General features: G+C 45.5%; 1 protein-coding gene across 3 annotated transcripts in view; it reads left to right on the top strand.

The window, feature by feature from the left end:
* Window positions 1-19,419, top strand: part of ABAT (4-aminobutyrate aminotransferase) — a 718,549-nt gene that overhangs the window by 470,043 nt on the left and 229,087 nt on the right. For all 3 annotated transcript variants that reach the window (XM_069210537.1, XM_069210534.1, XM_069210535.1), the window contains exon 4: window positions 952-981. In XM_069210537.1, coding sequence (XP_069066638.1) covers window positions 952-981 — 30 coding nt within the window. The remainder of the gene's footprint in view (window positions 1-951; window positions 982-19,419) is intronic.

Genomic DNA, 19,419 nt, shown 5'->3' with positions numbered 1-19,419 from the left:
CACAAAATTATTGACGAGGCTGAGGCCGTCTGAGTAGCTGGATTGACTTTGCTGCGCCATAACTTAGTCCTTTGCATCATGTATTCTGCCAACATGCTTAAAGTTTGATGGGTTGGTGAATATTTAGACTGTGAAACTGACCTCCGCCCTGGGAATGCTGGATGTCTTTGGAACACCCTAATAAGTGGATCTAATACTGATGAGATTGCCATTGGTGCCCCCCCCCCACCCCCACACCAATTAAGACTTTTATGTAATTTCCTCCGGTATCTGTGCTGTCTCGGACTGCCAATAAAATCAAAACTCTACAAAGGTTCCCCAGGCGCTGGGAGAAATCTTCCAGCATCTGGGTATGCATTAGTTTTGTAATTCCTCGAGAACCTAGAGGCCGTCACCTTTTTTGGGGGACTCAGGGGGCCCATATCTTAGAAACTGCTATAGTATGCCAATATGGATTATTGTTCCCTGGAGTGGCTGCCGCCATGTACGCAGAAGCTGTTAAGGGGGAAAAGTGGCTGTAAAACTATGAACTACTTTAAGAATTAGTGGCTTCCGCCGATCACTCTGAGTTGCTGCCTCCTCCACAAAGCAGTAGAGCAGCCATGCTGACAAACTTGTCCTCTTTGGTGTGGTTTCAGAGCAAGCTCTCAAAGGTGCAGTAGGTTTATGGGGGCTTCATCAAAGTATACATATTGGTCCTTTCTAGCACTGAATAAATGACTGGCAGGATTGCTAACTTAAATTGGTCTCCAGGTGTTTTACAATTGAGAACGGTATGTAAGCCAAAATGGACCATTCGAGGTTGGACACCCTTCTTTTAGTTAATACTAAATTCTCGTCATTATATTCCTCCTCCCTTTCCTTGTAAATAAACATATCAAATGTCAAAATGAAAATACACCCAATGATTAAGATGAGTTTTCACCCTCCTGTTCTTTGTTTTTTTTGTAGGAGCTGACAAAGCAGCTGAGTGAAATTCAGGTAGGTTCTTAATTTGAACTATGTGCCAGTGTATATGCTTAGCTTTTGGTAGTTGTATGCAGTCTTTCTATTAGTATTTATAGGTAGGAAAGGGATTTGCTGTCCATTGTTAAAAACTGATTTCCTGCTAATCACTCAGTTTTGTAGAATTTGGTTTCATAGCTGACAATTTCGGGCCTGATTTAGAGTTCAGCGGATGGGTTACTCCGTCGCATAGGTGACAGATATCAATCCTGCCATAATACAAGTACATTACATCCAGTGGACGGGATATCTGGCACATTTGTGATAGAGTAACCTGGCCGCCGAACTCTAAATTAGGCCCTAAGATTCCAGCACTGATTGGTGCTAAAGGAAAACCAGATAAGTAAAAGAAATAGAAAGAAATCTTTATTTTAGAAGTAAAGTTATTCTTGACTGTGCACACAGTGTGTATATACCAGTATTATTCTATTTATGAGGGCTTTTCAACCCAGAATCTAAGTGCAGTGTACCGGTGGTATGCAGACATTCCCACAGCATTAACATGATATTTGCATCAGGAACTTGTTTTTTTCTATATATGTCTTTGCAGCACATGATCTTGTCACAAAGATTTATCGGCCAGAGAAAGGAGAGGGTTTCAGAGAAATATTCAACCATTACATTCCTGCTATTTGCTTGCGAAGTACTTTAGGTCAGATGTAACAACTCTGGTCGCAAAATGCCGATCGCCACTTGCAACCAGTATTTGTGTGACCAGAGTGCTATTTTTGTTAACCAACCTATGTGCTAATAGGTCGTTTGCTGAATTACCGATTTCTAGTGGTTTGCAAATTGACCTACCTAGTGAATTTTAATTAGGTAAGTTGCAATTTGCATCCCACGAGGAATAGCAGCCATGACCGAGATGGGGGCCTACTGGGGTCAGCAGACTACCATGTCTGTGTTTGCTTTTAAATAGTTTTTTTTTACCACAACCTGTTATCTTTAAAGGAAAACAGGATGTGTTTAAACCAAAATTAAACATTCAACTTACATTTTTTAAGAGTAGGCAGTAGGAACCACTGCCTACTCGAAAAAATATTTTCTTTTATATGACAGAAGGGTGCATTTGCACATGCATTATCACTACACTTCTGTAGCCTGTAAAGTATTCATGTTTTGCACTCAGAAACTGGTTGCAAAACATTAACACATACCAATCCAATTCGGAATTTGGAAGGGACATTCTAAACACATCCCTTACAAATACCAAATCGGACTTGGGCCACAAACCCAAATTGCGGTTTGATAACTTACCACTGCAAAAATACTTTGTACATTTGTCACTTGATGCCAGAGTTGGCTTGATTTGAGAGCTGAGAGTCTAATATGCTATGTATATGCTTTGTTCCCTTATGTCACCTATATGTAGAGGAATTGCCTGGGCGAGGCACTTTTGTATGTCAAAATGGTGGACACACAGTGGCATATCCTCTGCATGTAACAGGTTTCCCTATTTTGTGTTGCCTAAATAACGGATGACAACATGTGAGGTGACTTGCGTGTGGTCCCTGTCTTTCACAAGCTCACAGAATAAGTGTGTGCACATGGAGGCTGTGTGGCCTTCTCCCAAAACGAAATACACGAAAGGTGATGGGAGGAATGCTCGCAATTTGTCTAACCACTAGCAATTGATCGGGATAGCATCCCAACACATCGTTCTTTTGCTCACCAATCCACCTCAGTTTAGATCCACGTTTCATGTACCACCCTGAGAGGCATGGGTGTGCCCAGACGTGCGTCCCATGCTTACTGTGTCACTGGAACCAAGCTATACCCAGCTGATTTTCCCATAACTGGGGTGAAACCGGTCCTGGTTTGCATGTGTTCCGGTTGAGGGAGGACTTGGCTTGGCAGTTCTGGCCGGACTGTTCCCAGGAGGAGCAGGACCAAAGCTGATTTGTATACAGCTGGGTCCAATCTGAAGTCACATGATGAGCAACAGAACGATGGGTTGATATGCTACCCACAGCAATTGCCTGTGGTTAGGCAAATTGCAAGCATTCCTCCCATCACCTTTTGTATATTTCTTCTCCTAAAATGGTCACAGATGAGCATACAGTGTTACAGTCTTCTTTATTGGGAACAAAATACATTATATTGTACCATTTTTATAGTGCTTAACGAAGTGTTCTGATTTACACCAGCTTCCTGGCCCCCATTGTACTGTATGGTGTGTAAGGTGTTGGGTATACTTTAGCCTACAAGAGAGGTTTTGGGTGAGGTGTGTGAAGTTAAGAGGCATGCTTCAAAGATGATGCGATGAATGTCATTGCTCATATCATGAGATGTTGTGGAGAATATGAGAATAGAAGTAGTTAAACTGTTGTGCCATTCCTGTTACGGTAATAATACTGCATCTTTTAGGGCAGCAGCAACAACACCAAGTGTGGGTGACTGAGTCAGTCCCACACTATCTGGAAGCTGTTGGCCTGATTCCTGGCTGCCCTGCAGTGCCTCACCCATCCTTAGAAAGGAAAGGTGATTTGTAGGAACCTAAACCTGACACACTGACTCCTCTGGAAAGTCATTGTGAACAGATCATACCCGTTTCGCTTAGTTTCTCAAAAACTCACACATGCCAAGGCAGAACAATAGATGCTAAATGGATTTCAATGCATTTATTAAAGCAATTGCATCCTAATATAAAGAGCACGAGCTGTGCTAATTACGCAGATGAGACATAAAACAGTGATCATCATTACAACTAGTGTGAAGCGGATAAACAATTCCACCATCTATGGATCACTCTAAGAGCCTAGAGATTCCTACCTACAATTTATGTCTAAAATCTGGGAGCATAGTGGTGGTAACCCTTCTGCTTTTACTTATCTAAGGGAAAGACTTGACCCCATACCTGAAGAGGACAGCATGGGTCTACCTGTTGTCTGGATGGCAATCCTCTCAGGTAGTCAAAGAGTCAGCACTCAGATCAGAGAAGCTGTCAATTGAATGATGTGCGTCGCAGGTGTTGGTGTTTATATAAGTAATCCTGCAGTGTTCTAAGAACAGCTTACATGCTAATGAGTCTAGGAATTGGGGATTGACTCCTGAGCTCCTGGAGTGGCAATATGAATTGAAATATCATGTACCAAACATGACAGTCTTGAGCAGGGCACAAAGTGTAATGTATTCAAAGGGCTGATAAAGTGTGCAGCCCAAACAACTATGTCTTCTCAGAATGAAGCAGCTGATTAAAATATAAAACATCGAGCTAAAGGCTGGCTGTGCTAAAAATATGAAGTGAATAAAAACATGTCTAGGTGTAAAAAGGCACAGGCTACGGGCCTAATGCCAAAATAAGGGTGTCCAACCCAGGCACAAAGTAGAACTCACAACAACACATATCTACCATTTTAGTAGTGGTCAGTTTCCTAAAGTTGAACCCATCATAGAGAGCACAACATGTGGATACTTGGTGATGTTATATGGAGTGCACCGAAAAGTGACAAAGTTCAACCCTTGGAGACACAGCTAAAAACTGGGTATACACTGTGCAGGTTCATGTCAGAAGCAAATAAGCACCATGACATGAGGCACTTTTAAACAACCCAGGTCAGGGGGAACAAAACATAAAGGCTATTACATAGTACCAACTTAGCCAGAAGTGCAGCAGGTAGCTATCTGCATTCACGCGAAGAGAGAAGTAGTCACAGAAGACAAAGTAATCTACACATAGAATGTACCAGGCAGCAGTGTGGCCAGACAAGTAAAATGATTTGAAATGTGTGAAACATTTGGTGCAGCAGTAAATCTTGGTGACATGACCTGAAGCCATGCAGTTTTATAAAGGCAGTGATAGTGGCAACTTCTGTACTTGTACATGTCATGAGTGAAGTAAGAAGTGTAAGAGCAATCACAACTGGCAACCTGAGGAGAAACAACAAAACTTTTAAAACCCAGATTTCACTCACTCCTCCTAAGGCAGTATAAGCCCAATATTGAGCTTGGATTCACTGCCCAGTCCTGCTCATGCTCCTGATAGCTCCCAGAGGCTGACGAGCACCAGTCAGGGGAGCACTAATTCGGCCATTGCTCAAATACATAAGTAGGCTGGCACCGCACACTGGTGAGGGTGGCATACCAATCAATTGGTAGGTTTTTGCCATGATAGAATAAGACTCACTTGGTCCACCCTCAGTTATTCCCCTGCCCTTGCCTTTCCATTCAAACACGATACGAGGCCATTACACTCCATAGTGTACACATAGAGACACTTTTGTGCCCATCTAAAATCTCCTTGCAGACATTTTCCACTTTCATTATTAGTAGATTGGCATAGATTTGGTAGAGCTAATTGTGTTTTTATGTCTTAGTCCAGCCCTTTTCTGATATGTGAGTATTGCAAAAAAAACAGCTTTTGTATAAGCTTCCGCAAGGTATTTTTCATTTCTAGCTTCTTTACCTGATCCTTTCCTAATCCTCCACATTGAGTCTTCTCCTGCCTCTAGCAAAAGGCCTCTGGTCAAAACAACAGTATCCCAAGACTGCTCCCTTAAGGAGTTGTTTACTGTTCTAGACAACTCCTGAATCAGCCTCTCGGAAGGCCGTCTCCAGCCTACAAAATGTGGCACGCAGGACATTTTGAAGAAAAATAAGCCCTGGCAAAAACATTTGGGTCGTAGGTGAGACCCATTTGCTTTCCCAGTGTTTGTGTTTTACTTGTCTCCTTGCTTGTGAAAAAAATAATTGGCTGCTGTAGCTGTATGTAGTTGGCAGCCGTAGACCAGAGTCCTCTGTTCTTCCCTTGTAGGGACATTTCTAGGTTGTTGAATGTATTTTATCCGCCATAGAACTGGTGCCCATGCCCTGAGACCAGTGATTCTTACAATATGGTTAACATAATTGTATGTGTAATTACAATGAACTGATCGTTTCTCCGTTGGAACAAAAAAGCAAGGTCCGGAAACATATTCTTTTCATAACCTTAAGATTAAAAGTTGGAAAGAAGTTAAATAAGTAAGAAGATTGATAGCGCTTCATGCAAAATGGCTTTAGAGGAGTGGTTCTCAATCTTTTCTCTTCTGTGGACTCCTTTTGAATCATTACTTTAAAGAGGGGAACCCTCGCCTAAGATATTTGTATGACATGTACATTAAAACAATACACAAAGATACAGAAACAAGTTTACAGCAAATGCACAAAATATGAAATATTTAATTCACAAATAGAATATATGTAAACATCTGAATTTTATTTTCGCGGGATGGTTGGAGTTCTATTCCTAAAAGTCAAATTGATATTCTAGATTCCAAAATATAATTTGGTCAATTTTTGCTACCGATTTATACTCTTTTTGTCTGTGCATACCAGTGCTTCAATCGAAGCCACCAGTTGTACAGACAAGATTCCATTTGCTGTTCTTGCGCTGCTTCCACGAGTCTAGATAAGACCCCCACCTTAATTTTTAGGCTTCAATTTCAAATTCTTTCACATTTAAAGAGCACTGTAAAATTTTTAATTTTTAATTTTACTTTTTATGTGCACATTCTTTATTAATTTGCTAATATTATTTAATTTTGTAAACAGTTGCAAACCCCCTGAAAAGCCCTCACGGACCCCGGGGTAAGAAACACTGCTTTTGTGTGTTCATTGATTAACAACAGGCACACACTTAACAAAGTCATCAATGATAGTAGCAAGAAAACAACTGCAAAGTTTAAGGATCTGACTTGATTTATAGTTAGTCTCTCTGAGTAAGATTTGGTCAGATGAGTTTTTGAAAGTTAGCGAAAGGCAGCGGTTAATTTCTTTAAAAAAAAGAAACACCACCACAGCCCACAGTTGTACTCTACTAGCCCACCATCAGTGCTGCTGGATGTCGGCATTGCTGAAGACCAAGGCTGCCTAGTCTTGAACCCCACCTTCTTCTTTCCTCCACCACCTAACACTTCTCAATGATTTATCTCACACCTACATATTCTTTTTCATCCCTGCTTCCCCCTTTGCCATTGTTTTCCCACCTTTCTCTTCTTCCTTTCCCCCTCTTTCAATGTTTTGCTCATGCTGTAGGTTAACGTCTGGTGAGTGCTGTCGCTCACAGTTGGTAGTCACCTGCACAAAATAAGCTGTTCGAGAAGGTGAGCAGCAAATGAGTAAGGGCCAGATGTAGCAAGCCTTTTGCGCCTCGCAAACTGCGAAAAACGCAGTTTGCGAGGCGCAAAAGGCCTTATGGGATGCAGAGTCACGATACCGACTCGCAAAATGTGATTCCGACTCGCAAATAGGAAGGGGTGTTCCCTTCTTATTTGCGACCGCATCGCGATGTTGAGTTGCTTTGTGACTGCGAAAGCGGTCGCAAACCAACTCGCAGTTACCATCCACTTGAAGTGGATGGTAACTCATTCGCAAAAGGGAAGGGGTCCCCATGGGACCCCTTCCCCTTTGTGAATGCCACAAAAAAGTATTTTTCAGAGCAGGCAGTGGTCCTATGGACCACTGCCTACTCTAAAAAAAACGAAACTAAATGGTTTCGGTATTTTTTCCTTCAAGGAAAACAGGCTGCAAAAAGAAAAAAAATAACTGCTTTATTTAAAAGCAGTCACAGACATGGTGGCCTGCTGTCTCCAGCAGGCCACCATCCCTGTGAGTGCCTAGACTCGCTATGGGGTCGCAAACTGCAACCCACCTCATTAATATTCATGAGGTGGGTCTTTGCGACCCCATAGCGAGTCGCAGAAGGTGTCTGAGACACCTTTCTGCATTTCATTTTGCGAGTTGCAAATTGCAAGTCGCTAGTACGCGCAATTTGCAACTCGCAAAATGAAACCTACCTACATCTGGCCCAAAGTTACTCTGGAAGGGAGGTCCATACTTTTGGTTCATAGCAGGCAATGGGTTGATTGCTGTTTTTCAGTTAGCTGTTTTAAGGATTGGAAACAGTAGTTGAGATTTGCTCCTTGTTACAACAGTGGATGTAGTGAGTATCTTTTGTAGGTACAGTGGTTGGGGGGTAATAATGACTTTGTTTTTCATGCACAGGACTATAAAAAGTGTTTTCAAGTCAAGTCGATGGAGGTCAGTTAAAAGGGTAATATGGTGGTCATAATTATTCATGTCATCAATATTCGTGCCATTATTTGAGAACCCTTGTGAGCGAGTAGGCTAAATTAATGTTGACCGGGAGGAACTACTTGTCAAAATTCAGTAAAGAATTTAAATTCTAAAGCCAAAGTTGTTTAAAGATCACACTCAAAGCATTTTGCGAAGTTGTAAATAGGAACTTTGCACAGCCTTTCTTGCAGCAAAGTTTCATTAAAAAGAAATGCCTGTATAGAAGATATATGCAAATATTTTTTGCACGTTTAGTACTAAACCCTCTTCATGTGTTCTCTTAAAACTGGGCATCCTTGTGATGTTCCCTAAGTTACAAAAGTTTTAACAGAAGCGTTGGAAAATGTGCAGAGGAAAACGCTTATACTCCCCTAAAAATCAACTCGGGTACAGAAAGTGTAATTGACTTGAGCAGGTGGCATTCAAAGAGAACAATTTTGCTATTTTTAGTGTAGTTCTCCCCAAAACACATGGGGTCAGCTGAACAGTAGAAGAGAATTCTGAGGGGAAATACTCAAGGAAACATTGTGACGGATATCTGTTGTCCATTTGATGTCACTTGAAACACACAAGTGGAAAGCGACCTTGATTTTGGCAGCTATCCACCTATTCATTATTCTGTGTGTTGAGTATGGTTTTCACTGAGTGCCATTGTCGTGAATACCTGATTCTAATGCTGCTTGTTCACTGTTATGACGTAGCAACAGTGAGGACCAAAAGTTGTTTTCCCCTTTTGCTTTGTCATAAAGGAATTCCAGGCTGCACTCGCACATCCTTGCAAGAGTCTGTCTGTGCAGCGCTGGATTTGTGCTTTGTTGAAAATTAAAGTGCACATCTTCGGGAGGGTGGGAGGTGAGAAGGTACAGAGGATGACTCGTTGGGTGGCTGGAGGCCAGGTTTTTTTCTTTTGTTTGGTACACTGGGTAGAAGTCATCTATGAATGGCTTACCTTCAGAAGTGGATTGGGGCAAAAAATTGGCCCTAGCACCCAAAACAAAGTGGCCCACTTTTGTGGATCACAACCTTTCATGAATCATTGTGTGGTTAACATCAGGGGTTTATTTTGGGGAGAAACATGTGGTAAATCATGTTTTTTAAAGTTTCAAAGGCAAGTAACATCATCCAGGACTGGAAATATGGTAATTCCATTAGAGATCACCCACATGTCTTCTGGCACATACCTTTAGGTCAATAAAGCTCTCACCACCACGTCTCTGAATTGTTGCTCTCTCTTAGATCCCCAAACATTTGCTCACCCTTGGAACTCTGAATCCCATGTCAAGACCTAAAACTCCTGGTCATACTTAGGGATTCTTAATCACGTCTAACCAACATGGCCTCAGAGGTTCACACTCATCCTCAAGTCTCTATCATCTGCTTATCTCAAGGACGCCTTGAGGTAAGCAGACACATAAGTTTTTCAAGCCTTGAAGCTCATACTCCCTATCTGTTGGTCCCTAAACTACAGACTTCCCAATAGAATGCTTAAGCTCATTTCCACTCTTTGGTCCCCTGTGGATCCTGCTAAGGCTCAGATGTCTGTGGCTCCAGCTCACTCTCAGGTGCCTTTGGGTTCCAGCTCACCCTCAGCCCACCCCCAGGCTCAGTTGTTCTTGCTCACTGATAACTAAAAGCTTCAGAATACACTCAGTTGACTGAAAGCAGTGTTCATCAGGAGATTTTGCAAAGATGACATTTCCACGTAGTTCCCTTTCTGCTTGGCACATAGTCACCACCAGATCTCTAAAGCTCCTGTTTACTCTCAGTGGGCATTGGGGGGTGACATTTGGTCAGGGGTATTGCTTCATTTACGTCCCTAAGCCTTACAGCTCTCCCTAAGCTTCCTGAGGTGCGTGCTCATTCTCAGTTCCTAAAAGCCTTGCCCACTCTCAGGTCTTAGGGGCTTCTGATAGCACCAATGATTCATGCTTACCATGCATTGCCCAATGCTCCCCACTGTATTTTACTTGTAGCTCTTTGTCCTACTCAGAAGTTCGTTCTCAGGGACATTACTCGTTGGCGTTCCAGCTAACCCTACGCCCCTGAGGTTCCTTGTCATCTCCAGGCAATAAAAATGTCTCCTCAATTTCACATCTGAAAGTTCTTGCTTACCTTCTTAACACTGACTTTCCTGCTCACTCTGAGGTCCCCTGTGGCTTCTGACAACCTTTAGGTGGTTGGAAATCTCCCTGCTAAATCTCAGGCATTGATGGTAGTACATATCTAAGGCTTTCATCGTTCCCCTTTTGAATGTCACAGGGAGGCCTATTAGCATGTGTCATCTTGGAGGCATAAGAAAGTTTGGTACTTGATCACATCTATGTTGTGAGAAGAAACATGATCTGAATCTACTTGACATGCTCTAGGAAAACACTCCAACTGGAGCCTTTCATTTCATTTTCTCTATATATTCTCTTTACCCTTCCTCCTCTTAGCTGACCCACACATATGAACAGTCGACCTCTTCTTTTTTTGGCACTCACCCTTCTTCCCTTTCTTTACTCCTTAATTTCACCTCAATTCTCTCATTTTCATCCAGTGAATCTATTGGATTTTTGTTTCTCCATCTGTAAGGAAATGCCTCCTTGGCATGGTTGCCCCCTGACTTTTTGCCTTTGCTGATGCTATGTTTACAATTGAAAGTGTGCTGAGGCCTGCTAACCAGGCCCCAGCACCAGTGTTCTTTCCCTAACCTGTACTTTTGTATCCACAATTGGCAGACCCTGGCATCCAGATAAGTCCCTTGTAACTGGTACTGCTAGTACCAAGGGCCCTGATGCCAAGGAAGGTCTCTAAGGGCTGCAGCATGTCTTATGCCACCCTGGAGACCTCTCACTCAGCACAGACACACTGCTTGCCAGCTTGTGTGTGCTAGTGAGAACAAAACGAGTAAGTCGACATGGCACTCCCCTCAGGGTGCCATGCCAGCCTCTCACTGCCTATGCAAGTATAGGTCAGTCACCCCTCTAGCAGGCCTTACAGCCCTAAGGCAGGGTGCACTATACCATAGGTGAGGGTACCAGTGCATGAGCATGGTACCCCTACAGTGTCTAAACAAAACCTTAGACATTGTAAGTGCAGGGTAGCCATAAGAGTATATGGTCTGGGAGTTTGTCAAACACGAACTCCACAGCACCATAATGGCTACACTGAAAACTGGGAAGTTTGGTATCAAACTTCTCAGCACAATAAATGCACACTGATGCCAGTGTACATTTTATTGCAAAATACACCCCAGAGGGCACCTTAGAGGTGACCCCTGAAACTTAACCGACTATCTGTGTAGGCTGACTGGTTCCAGCAGCCTGCCACACTAGAGACATGTTGCTGGCCCCATGGGGAGAGTGCCTTTGTCACTCTGAGGCCAGTAACAAAGCCTGCACTGGGTGGAGATGCTAACACCTCCCCCAGGCAGGAGCTGTAACACCTGGCGGTGAGCCTCAAAGGCTCACCCCTTTGTCACAGCACCGCAGGACACTCCAGCTAGTGGAGTTGCCCGCCCCCTCCGGCCCCGGCCCCCACTTTTGGCGGCAAGGCCGGAGAAAATAATGAGAATAACAAGGAGGAGTCACTGGCCAGTCAGGACAGCCCCTAAGGTGTCCTGAGCTGAGGTGACTCTAACTTTTAGAAATCCTCCATCTTGCAGATGGAGGATTCCCCCAATAGGATTAGGGATGTGACCCCCTCCCCTTGGGAGGAGGCACAAAGAGGGTGTACTCACCCTCAGGGCTAGTAGCCATTGGCTACTAACCCCCCAGACCTAAACACGCCCTTAAATTTAGTATTTAAGGGCTCCCCTGAACCTAAAGATTTAGATTCCTGCAACAACAAGAACAAGGACTGCCTAGCTGAAAACCCCTGCAGAGGAAGACCAGAAGACAACAACTGCCTTGGCTCCAGAAACTCACCGGCCTGTCTCCTGCCTTCCAAAGAACTCTGCTCCAGCGACGCCTTCCAAAGGGACCAGCGACCTCTGAATCCTCTGAGGACTGCCCTGCTTCGACGACGACAAGAAACTCCAGAGGACAGCGGACCTGCTCCAAAAAGACTGCAACTTTATCCAAAGGAGCAGCTTCAAAGAACCCTGCAATCTCCCCGCAAGAAGCGTGAGACTTGCAACACTGCACCCGGCGACCCCGACTCGGCTGGTGGAGAACCAACACCTCAGGGAGGACCCCCGGACTACTCTACGACTGTGAGTACCAAAACCTGTCCCCCCTGAGCCCCCACAGCGCCGCCTGCAGAGGGAATCCCGAGGCTTCCCCTGACCGCGACTCTCTGAAACCTAAGTCCCGATGCCTGGAAAAGACCCTGCACCCGCAGCCCCCAGGACCTGAAGGACCGGACTTTCACTGCAGAAGTGACCCCCAGGAGTCCCTCTCCCTTGCACAAGTGGAGGTTTCCCCGAGGAAGCCCCCCCTTGCCTGCCTACAGCGCTGAAGAGATCCCTTGATCTCTCATTGACTTCCATTGCGAACCCGACGCTTGTTCTAACACTGCACCCGGCCGCCCCCGCGCCGCTGAGGGTGAAATTTCTATGTGGGCTTGTGTCCCCCCCGGTGCCCTACAAAACCCCCCTGGTCTGCCCTCCGAAGACGCGGGTACTTACCTGCTGGCAGACTGGAACCGGGGCACCCCCTTCTCTCCATTGAAGCCTATGCGTTTTGGGCACCACTTTGAACTCTGCACCTGACCGGCCCTGAGCTGCTGGTGTGGTAACTTTGGGGTTGCTCTGAACCCCCAACGGTGGGCTACCTTGGACCAAGAACTGAACCCTGTAAGTGTCGTACTTACCTGGTAAAACTAACAAAAACTTACCTCCCCCAGGAACTGTGAAAATTGCACTGTGTCCACTTTTAAAATAGCTATTTGTGAATAACTTGAAAAGTATACATGCAATTGAAATGATTCAAAGTTCCTAATGTACTTACCTGCAATACCTTTCAAACAAGATATTACATGTTAAATTTGAACCTGTGGTTCTTAAAATAAACTAAGAAAAGATATTTTTCTATAACAAAACCTATTGGCTGGATTTGTCTCTGAGTGTGTGTACCTCATTTATTGTCTATGTGTGTGTACAACAAATGCTTAACACTACTCCTTGGATAAGCCTACTGCTCGACCACACTACCACAAAATAGAGCATTAGTATTATCTCTTTTTACCACTATTTTACCTCTAAGGGGAACCCTTGGACTCTGTGCATGCTATTCCTTACTTTGAAATAGCACATACAGAGCCAACTTCCTACATTGGTGGATCAGCGGTGGGGTACAAGACTTTGCATTTGCTGGACTACTCAGCCAATACCTGATCACACGACAAATTCCAAAATTGTCATTAGAAATTGATTTTTGCAATTTGAAAAGTTTTCTAAATTCTTTAAAGTCCTGCTAGGGCCTTGTGTTAGTCCCTGTTAGCATTTCTTTTAGAGTTTTAAAGTTTGTTAAAAGTTTGAATTAGAACCTAGAACTAGTTTTAGATTCTTAAAAAGTATTCCAACTTTTAGAAGCATAATGTCTAGCACAGATGTGAATGTGGTGGAACTCGACACCACACCTTACCTCCATCTACAGATGAGAGAGCTAAGGTCATTCTGTAAACTAAAGAAAATAGCAATGGGCTCCAAACCTACCAAAGTAGAGCTCCAGGAGCTCTTGGCAGAGTTTGAAAAAGCCAACCCCTCTGAGGATGGCAACACAGAGGATGAAGATAGTGACTTGGAGGGAAATTCCCTCCCTCCAGTCCTACTTAGGGAGAACAGGGCTTCTCAAGCCCTGACTCCACAAATAATAGTCAGAGATGCTGGTTCCCTCACAGGAGGGACCAACAACTCTGAAATCACTGAGGATAACTCCAGTGAAGAGGACATCCAGTTAGCCAGGATGGCCAAAAGATTGGCTTTGGAAAGACAGATCCTAGCCATAGAAAGGGAAAGACAAGAGATGGGCCTAGGACCCATCAATGGTGGCAGCAACATAACTAGGGTCAGAGATTCTCCTGACATGTTGAAAATCCCCAAAGGGATTGTAACTAAATATGAAGATGGTGATGACATCACCAAATGGTTCACAGCTTTTGAGAGGGCTTGTGTAACCAGAAAAGTGAACAAATCTCACTGGGGTGCTCTCCTTTGGGAAATGTTCACAGGAAAGTGTAGGGATAGACTCCTCACACTCTCTGGAAAAGATGCAGAATCTTATGACCTCATGAAGGGTACCCTGATTGAGGGCTTTGGATTCTCCACTGAGGAGTATAGGATTAGATTCAGGGGGGCTCAAAAATCCTCGAGCCAGACCTGGGTTGACTTTGTAGGCTACTCAGTAAAAACACTAGATGGTTGGATTCAAGGCAGTGGTGTAAGTAATTATGATGGGCTGTACAATTTATTTGTGAAAGAACACCTGTTAAGTAATTGTTTCAATGATAAACTGCATCAGCATCTGGTAGACCTAGGACCAATTTCTCCCCAAGAATTGGGAAAGAAGGCGGACCATTGGGTCAAGACAAGGGTGTCCAAAACTTCCACAGGGGGTGACCAAAAGAAAGGGGTCACAAAACCTCCCCAGGGGAAAGGTGGTGAGACAGCCAAAAATAAAAATAGTAAAGAGTCTTCTACAGGCCCCCAAAAACCTGCACAGGAGGGTGGGCCCAGAGCCTCTTCACAAAACAATCCTGGGTACAAGGGTAAAAACTTTGATCCCAAAAAGGCCTGGTGTCGAAACTGTAGTCAGTCTGGACACCAAACTGGAGACAAGGCCTGTCCCAAGAAAGGTTCCACTCCAAACTCCAATCCAGGTAACACTGGAATGGCTAGTCTCCAAGTGGGATCAACAGTGTGCCCAGAGCAAATCAGGGTCCACACTGAAGCTACTCTAGTCTCTGAGGGTGGGGTGGATTTAGCCACACTAGCTGCCTGGCCGCCTAACATGCAAAAATACAGGCAGCAGCTCTTTATTAATGGGACAAGTGTAGAGGGCCTGAGGGATACAGGTGCCAGTGTCACCATGGTGACAGAGAAACTGGTTTCCCCTGGCCAATACCTGACTGGAAAAACCTATACAGTCACCAACGCTGACAATCAGACTAAAGCACATCCCATGGCAATGGTAACTTTAGAATGGGGAGGGGTCAATGGCCTGAAACAGGTGGTGGTCTCCTCAAACATCCCAGTAGACTGTCTGCTTGGAAATGACCTGGAGTCCTCAGCATGGGCTGAGGTAGAACTAAAAACCCATGCAGCCATGCTGGGTATCCCTGAACTGGTGTGTGTAAAAACAAGAGCACAGTGCAAGGCACAGGGTGAAAAAGTAGAGCTGGAGTCTGGAAGAAAGGCCCAGCCTACCAAGAGAAAAGGAAAGTCAGTTGGGAAACCAACTGCAACACAGTCAGAAAAAGAGAACCTCTCTTCTCAGGAAGAAGTTCTGCCTTCTGAGGGAACTGAGCCTTTGGAGCTTGAACCTTATCAGGTTGAGCTCTTAGGCCCAGGGGGACCCTCAAGGGAGGAGCTGTGTAAGGGACAAGAAACCTGTCCCTCTCTTGAAGGCCTTAGGCAGCAAGCTGCTGAAGAGTCCAAGGGCAAGAAAAATGGAACACATAGGGTCTATTGGGAAGATGGACTCCTGTACACTGAGGCCAGAGACCCCAAACCTGGTGCCACTAGGAGAGTGGTAGTGCCTCAGTCGTTCAGAGAGTTTATTCTGACCTTAGCCCATGATATTCCCCTTGCTGGGCATTTGGGACAAACCAAGACGTGGGAGAGGTTAGTCAACCACTTCTACTGGCCCAATATGTCCCACAAGGTTAAGGAGTTTTGCCTCTCCTGCCCCACCTGTCAAGCCAGTGGTAAGACAGGTGGGCATCCAAAGGCCCCCCTCATTCCACTTCCAGTGGTGGGGGTCCCCTTTGAAAGAGTGGGTGTGGACATAGTTGGTCCACTAGAACCTCCCACAGCCTCAGGAAATATGTATATCCTAGTAGTAGTGGATCATGCTACTAGGTATCCTGAAGCTATTCCCCTTAGGTCGACTACTGCCCCTGCAGTAGCCAAGGCCCTCATTGGTATCTTTACCAGAGTGGGTTTCCCTAAGGAGGTGGTGTCTGACAGAGGTACCAACTTCATGTCAGCATACCTAAAACACATGTGGAATGAGTGTGGGGTGACTTACAAATTCACTACACCATACCATCCACATACTAATGGCTTAGTTGAGAGATTCAACAAGACATTAAAAGGCATGATCATGGGGCTCCCAGAAAAGCTCAAAAGGAGATGGGATGTCCTCCTGCCATGTCTGCTTTTCGCTTACAGAGAGGTGCCACAGAAGGGAGTAGGATTCTCACCCTTTGAACTTCTGTTTGGTCACCCTGTAAGGGGACCACTTGCTCTTGTTAAAGAAGGCTGGGAGAGACCTCTTCATGAGCCTAAACAGGACATAGTGGACTATGTACTTGGCCTTCGCTCTAGAATGGCAGAGTACATGGAAAAGGCAAGCAAAAACCTTGAGGCCAGCCAACAGCTCCAGAAGTTTTGGTATGACCAAAAGGCTGCAATGGTTGAGTTCCAACCAGGGCAGAAAGTCTGGGTTCTGGAGCCTGTGGCTCCCAGGGCACTTCAGGACAAATGGAGTGGCCCTTACCCAGTGCTAGAAAGGAAGAGTCAGGTCACCTACCTGGTGGACCTGGGCACAAGCAGGAGCCCCAAGAGGGTGATCCATGTGAACCGCCTTAAGCTCTTCCATGACAGGGCTGATGTAAATCTGTTGATGGTAACAGATGAGGATCAGGAGGCAGAGAGTGAACCTCTCCCTGATCTTCTGTCATCAGACCCAAAAAGATGGCTCAGTAGATGGAGTGATCTACTCAGACACCCTCTCTGGCCAACAGCAAGCTGATTGTAGGAGAGTCCTACAACAGTTTCCTGAACTCTTCTCCCTAACCCCTGGTCAGACACACCTGTGTACCCATGATGTGGACACAGGAGACAGCATGCCTGTCAAAAACAAAAGTTTTAGACAGTCTGACCATGTTAAGGAAAGCATCAAGGTGGAAGTCCACAAGATGCTGGAATTGGGAGTGATTGAGCGCTCTGACAGCCCCTGGGCTAGCCCAGTGGTCTTAGTCCCCAAACCTCACACCAAAGATGGAAAGAAAGAGATGAGGTTTTGTGTGGACTACAGAGGGCTCAACTCTGTCACCAAGACAGACGCCCATCCAATTCCTAGAGCTGATGAGCTCATAGACAAATTAGGTGCTGCCAAATTCTTAAGTACCTTTGACTTGACAGCAGGGTACTGGCAAATAAAAATGGCACCTGGAGCAAAAGAGAAAACAGCATTCTCCACACCTGATGGGCATTATCAGTTTACTGTTATGCCCTTTGGTTTAAAGAATGCCCCTGCCACCTTCCAAAGGTTGGTGAATCAAGTCCTTGCTGGTTTGGAGTCCTTTAGCACAGCTTATCTTGATGATATTGCTGTCTTTAACTCCACCTGGCAGGATCACCTGGTCCACCTGAAGAAGGTTTTGAAGGCTCTGCAATCTGCAGGCCTCTCTATCAAGGCTTCCAAATGCCAGATAGGGCAGGGAACTGTGGTTTACTTGGGCCACCTTGTAGGTGGAGGCCAAGTTCAGCCACTCCAACCCAAGATCCAGACTATTCTGGACTGGGTAGCTCCAAAAACCCAGACTCAAGTCAGGGCATTCCTTGGCTTGACTGGGTACTACAGGAGGTTTGTGAAGGGATATGGATCCATTGTGACAGCCCTCACTGAACTCACCTCCAAGAAAATGCCCAAGAAAGTGAACTGGACTGTAGAATGCCAACAGGCCTTTGACACCCTGAAACAAGCAATGTGCTCAGCACCAGTTCTAAAAGCTCCAGATTATTCTAAGCAGTTCATTGTGCAGACAGATGCCTCTGAACATGGGATAGGGGCAGTTTTGTCCCAAACAAATGATGATGGACTTGACCAGCCTGTTGCTTTCATTAGCAGGAGGTTACTCCCCAGGGAGCAGCGTTGGAGTGCCATTGAGAGGGAGGCCTTTGCTGTGGTTTGGTCCCTGAAGAAGCTGAGACCATACCTCTTTGGGACTCACTTCCTAGTTCAAACTGACCACAGACCTCTCAAATGGCTGATGCAAATGAAAGGTGAAAATCCAAAACTGTTGAGGTGGTCCATCTCTCTACAGGGAATGGACTTTATAGTGGAACACAGACCTGGGACTGCCCATGCCAATGCAGATGGCCTTTCCAGGTTCTTCCACTTAGAAAATGAAGACTCTCTTGGGAAAGGTTAGTCTCATCCTCTTTCGTTTGGGGGGGGTTGTGTAAGGAAATGCCTCCTTGGCATGGTTGCCCCCTGACTTTTTGCCTTTGCTGATGCTATGTTTACAATTGAAAGTGTGCTGAGGCCTGCTAACCAGGCCCCAGCACCAGTGTTCTTTCCCTAACCTGTACTTTTGTATCCACAATTGGCAGACCCTGGCATCCAGATAAGTCCCTTGTAACTGGTACTGCTAGTACCAAGGGCCCTGATGCCAAGGAAGGTCTCTAAGGGCTGCAGCATGTCTTATGCCACCCTGGAGACCTCTCACTCAGCACAGACACACTGCTTGCCAGCTTGTGTGTGCTAGTGAGAACAAAACGAGTAAGTCGACATGGCACTCCCCTCAGGGTGCCATGCCAGCCTCTCACTGCCTATGCAAGTATAGGTCAGTCACCCCTCTAGCAGGCCTTACAGCCCTAAGGCAGGGTGCACTATACCATAGGTGAGGGTACCAGTGCATGAGCATGGTACCCCTACAGTGTCTAAACAAAACCTTAGACATTGTAAGTGCAGGGTAGCCATAAGAGTATATGTTCTGGGAGTTTGTCAAACACGAACTCCACAGCACCATAATGGCTACACTGAAAACTGGGAAGTTTGGTATCAAACTTCTCAGCACAATAAATGCACACTGATGCCAGTGTACATTTTATTGCAAAATACACCCCAGAGGGCACCTTAGAGGTGCCCCCTGAAACTTAACCGACTATCTGTGTAGGCTGACTGGTTCCAGCAGCCTGCCACACTAGAGACATGTTGCTGGCCCCATGGGGAGAGTGCCTTTGTCACTCTGAGGCCAGTAACAAAGCCTGCACTGGGTGGAGATGCTAACACCTCCCCCAGGCAGGAGCTGTAACACCTGGCGGTGAGCCTCAAAGGCTCACCCCTTTGTCACAGCACCGCAGGACACTCCAGCTAGTGGAGTTGCCCGCCCCCTCCGGCCCCGGCCCCCACTTTTGGCGGCAAGGCCGGAGAAAATAATGAGAATAACAAGGAGGAGTCACTGGCCAGTCAGGACAGCCCCTAAGGT

This window comes from Pleurodeles waltl, chromosome 10 (genome assembly GCF_031143425.1).
Source record: "Pleurodeles waltl isolate 20211129_DDA chromosome 10, aPleWal1.hap1.20221129, whole genome shotgun sequence".
In the NCBI taxonomy this organism is placed as follows: domain Eukaryota; kingdom Metazoa; phylum Chordata; class Amphibia; order Caudata; family Salamandridae; genus Pleurodeles; species Pleurodeles waltl.
This window is presented reverse-complemented; position numbering and strand designations above follow the sequence as displayed.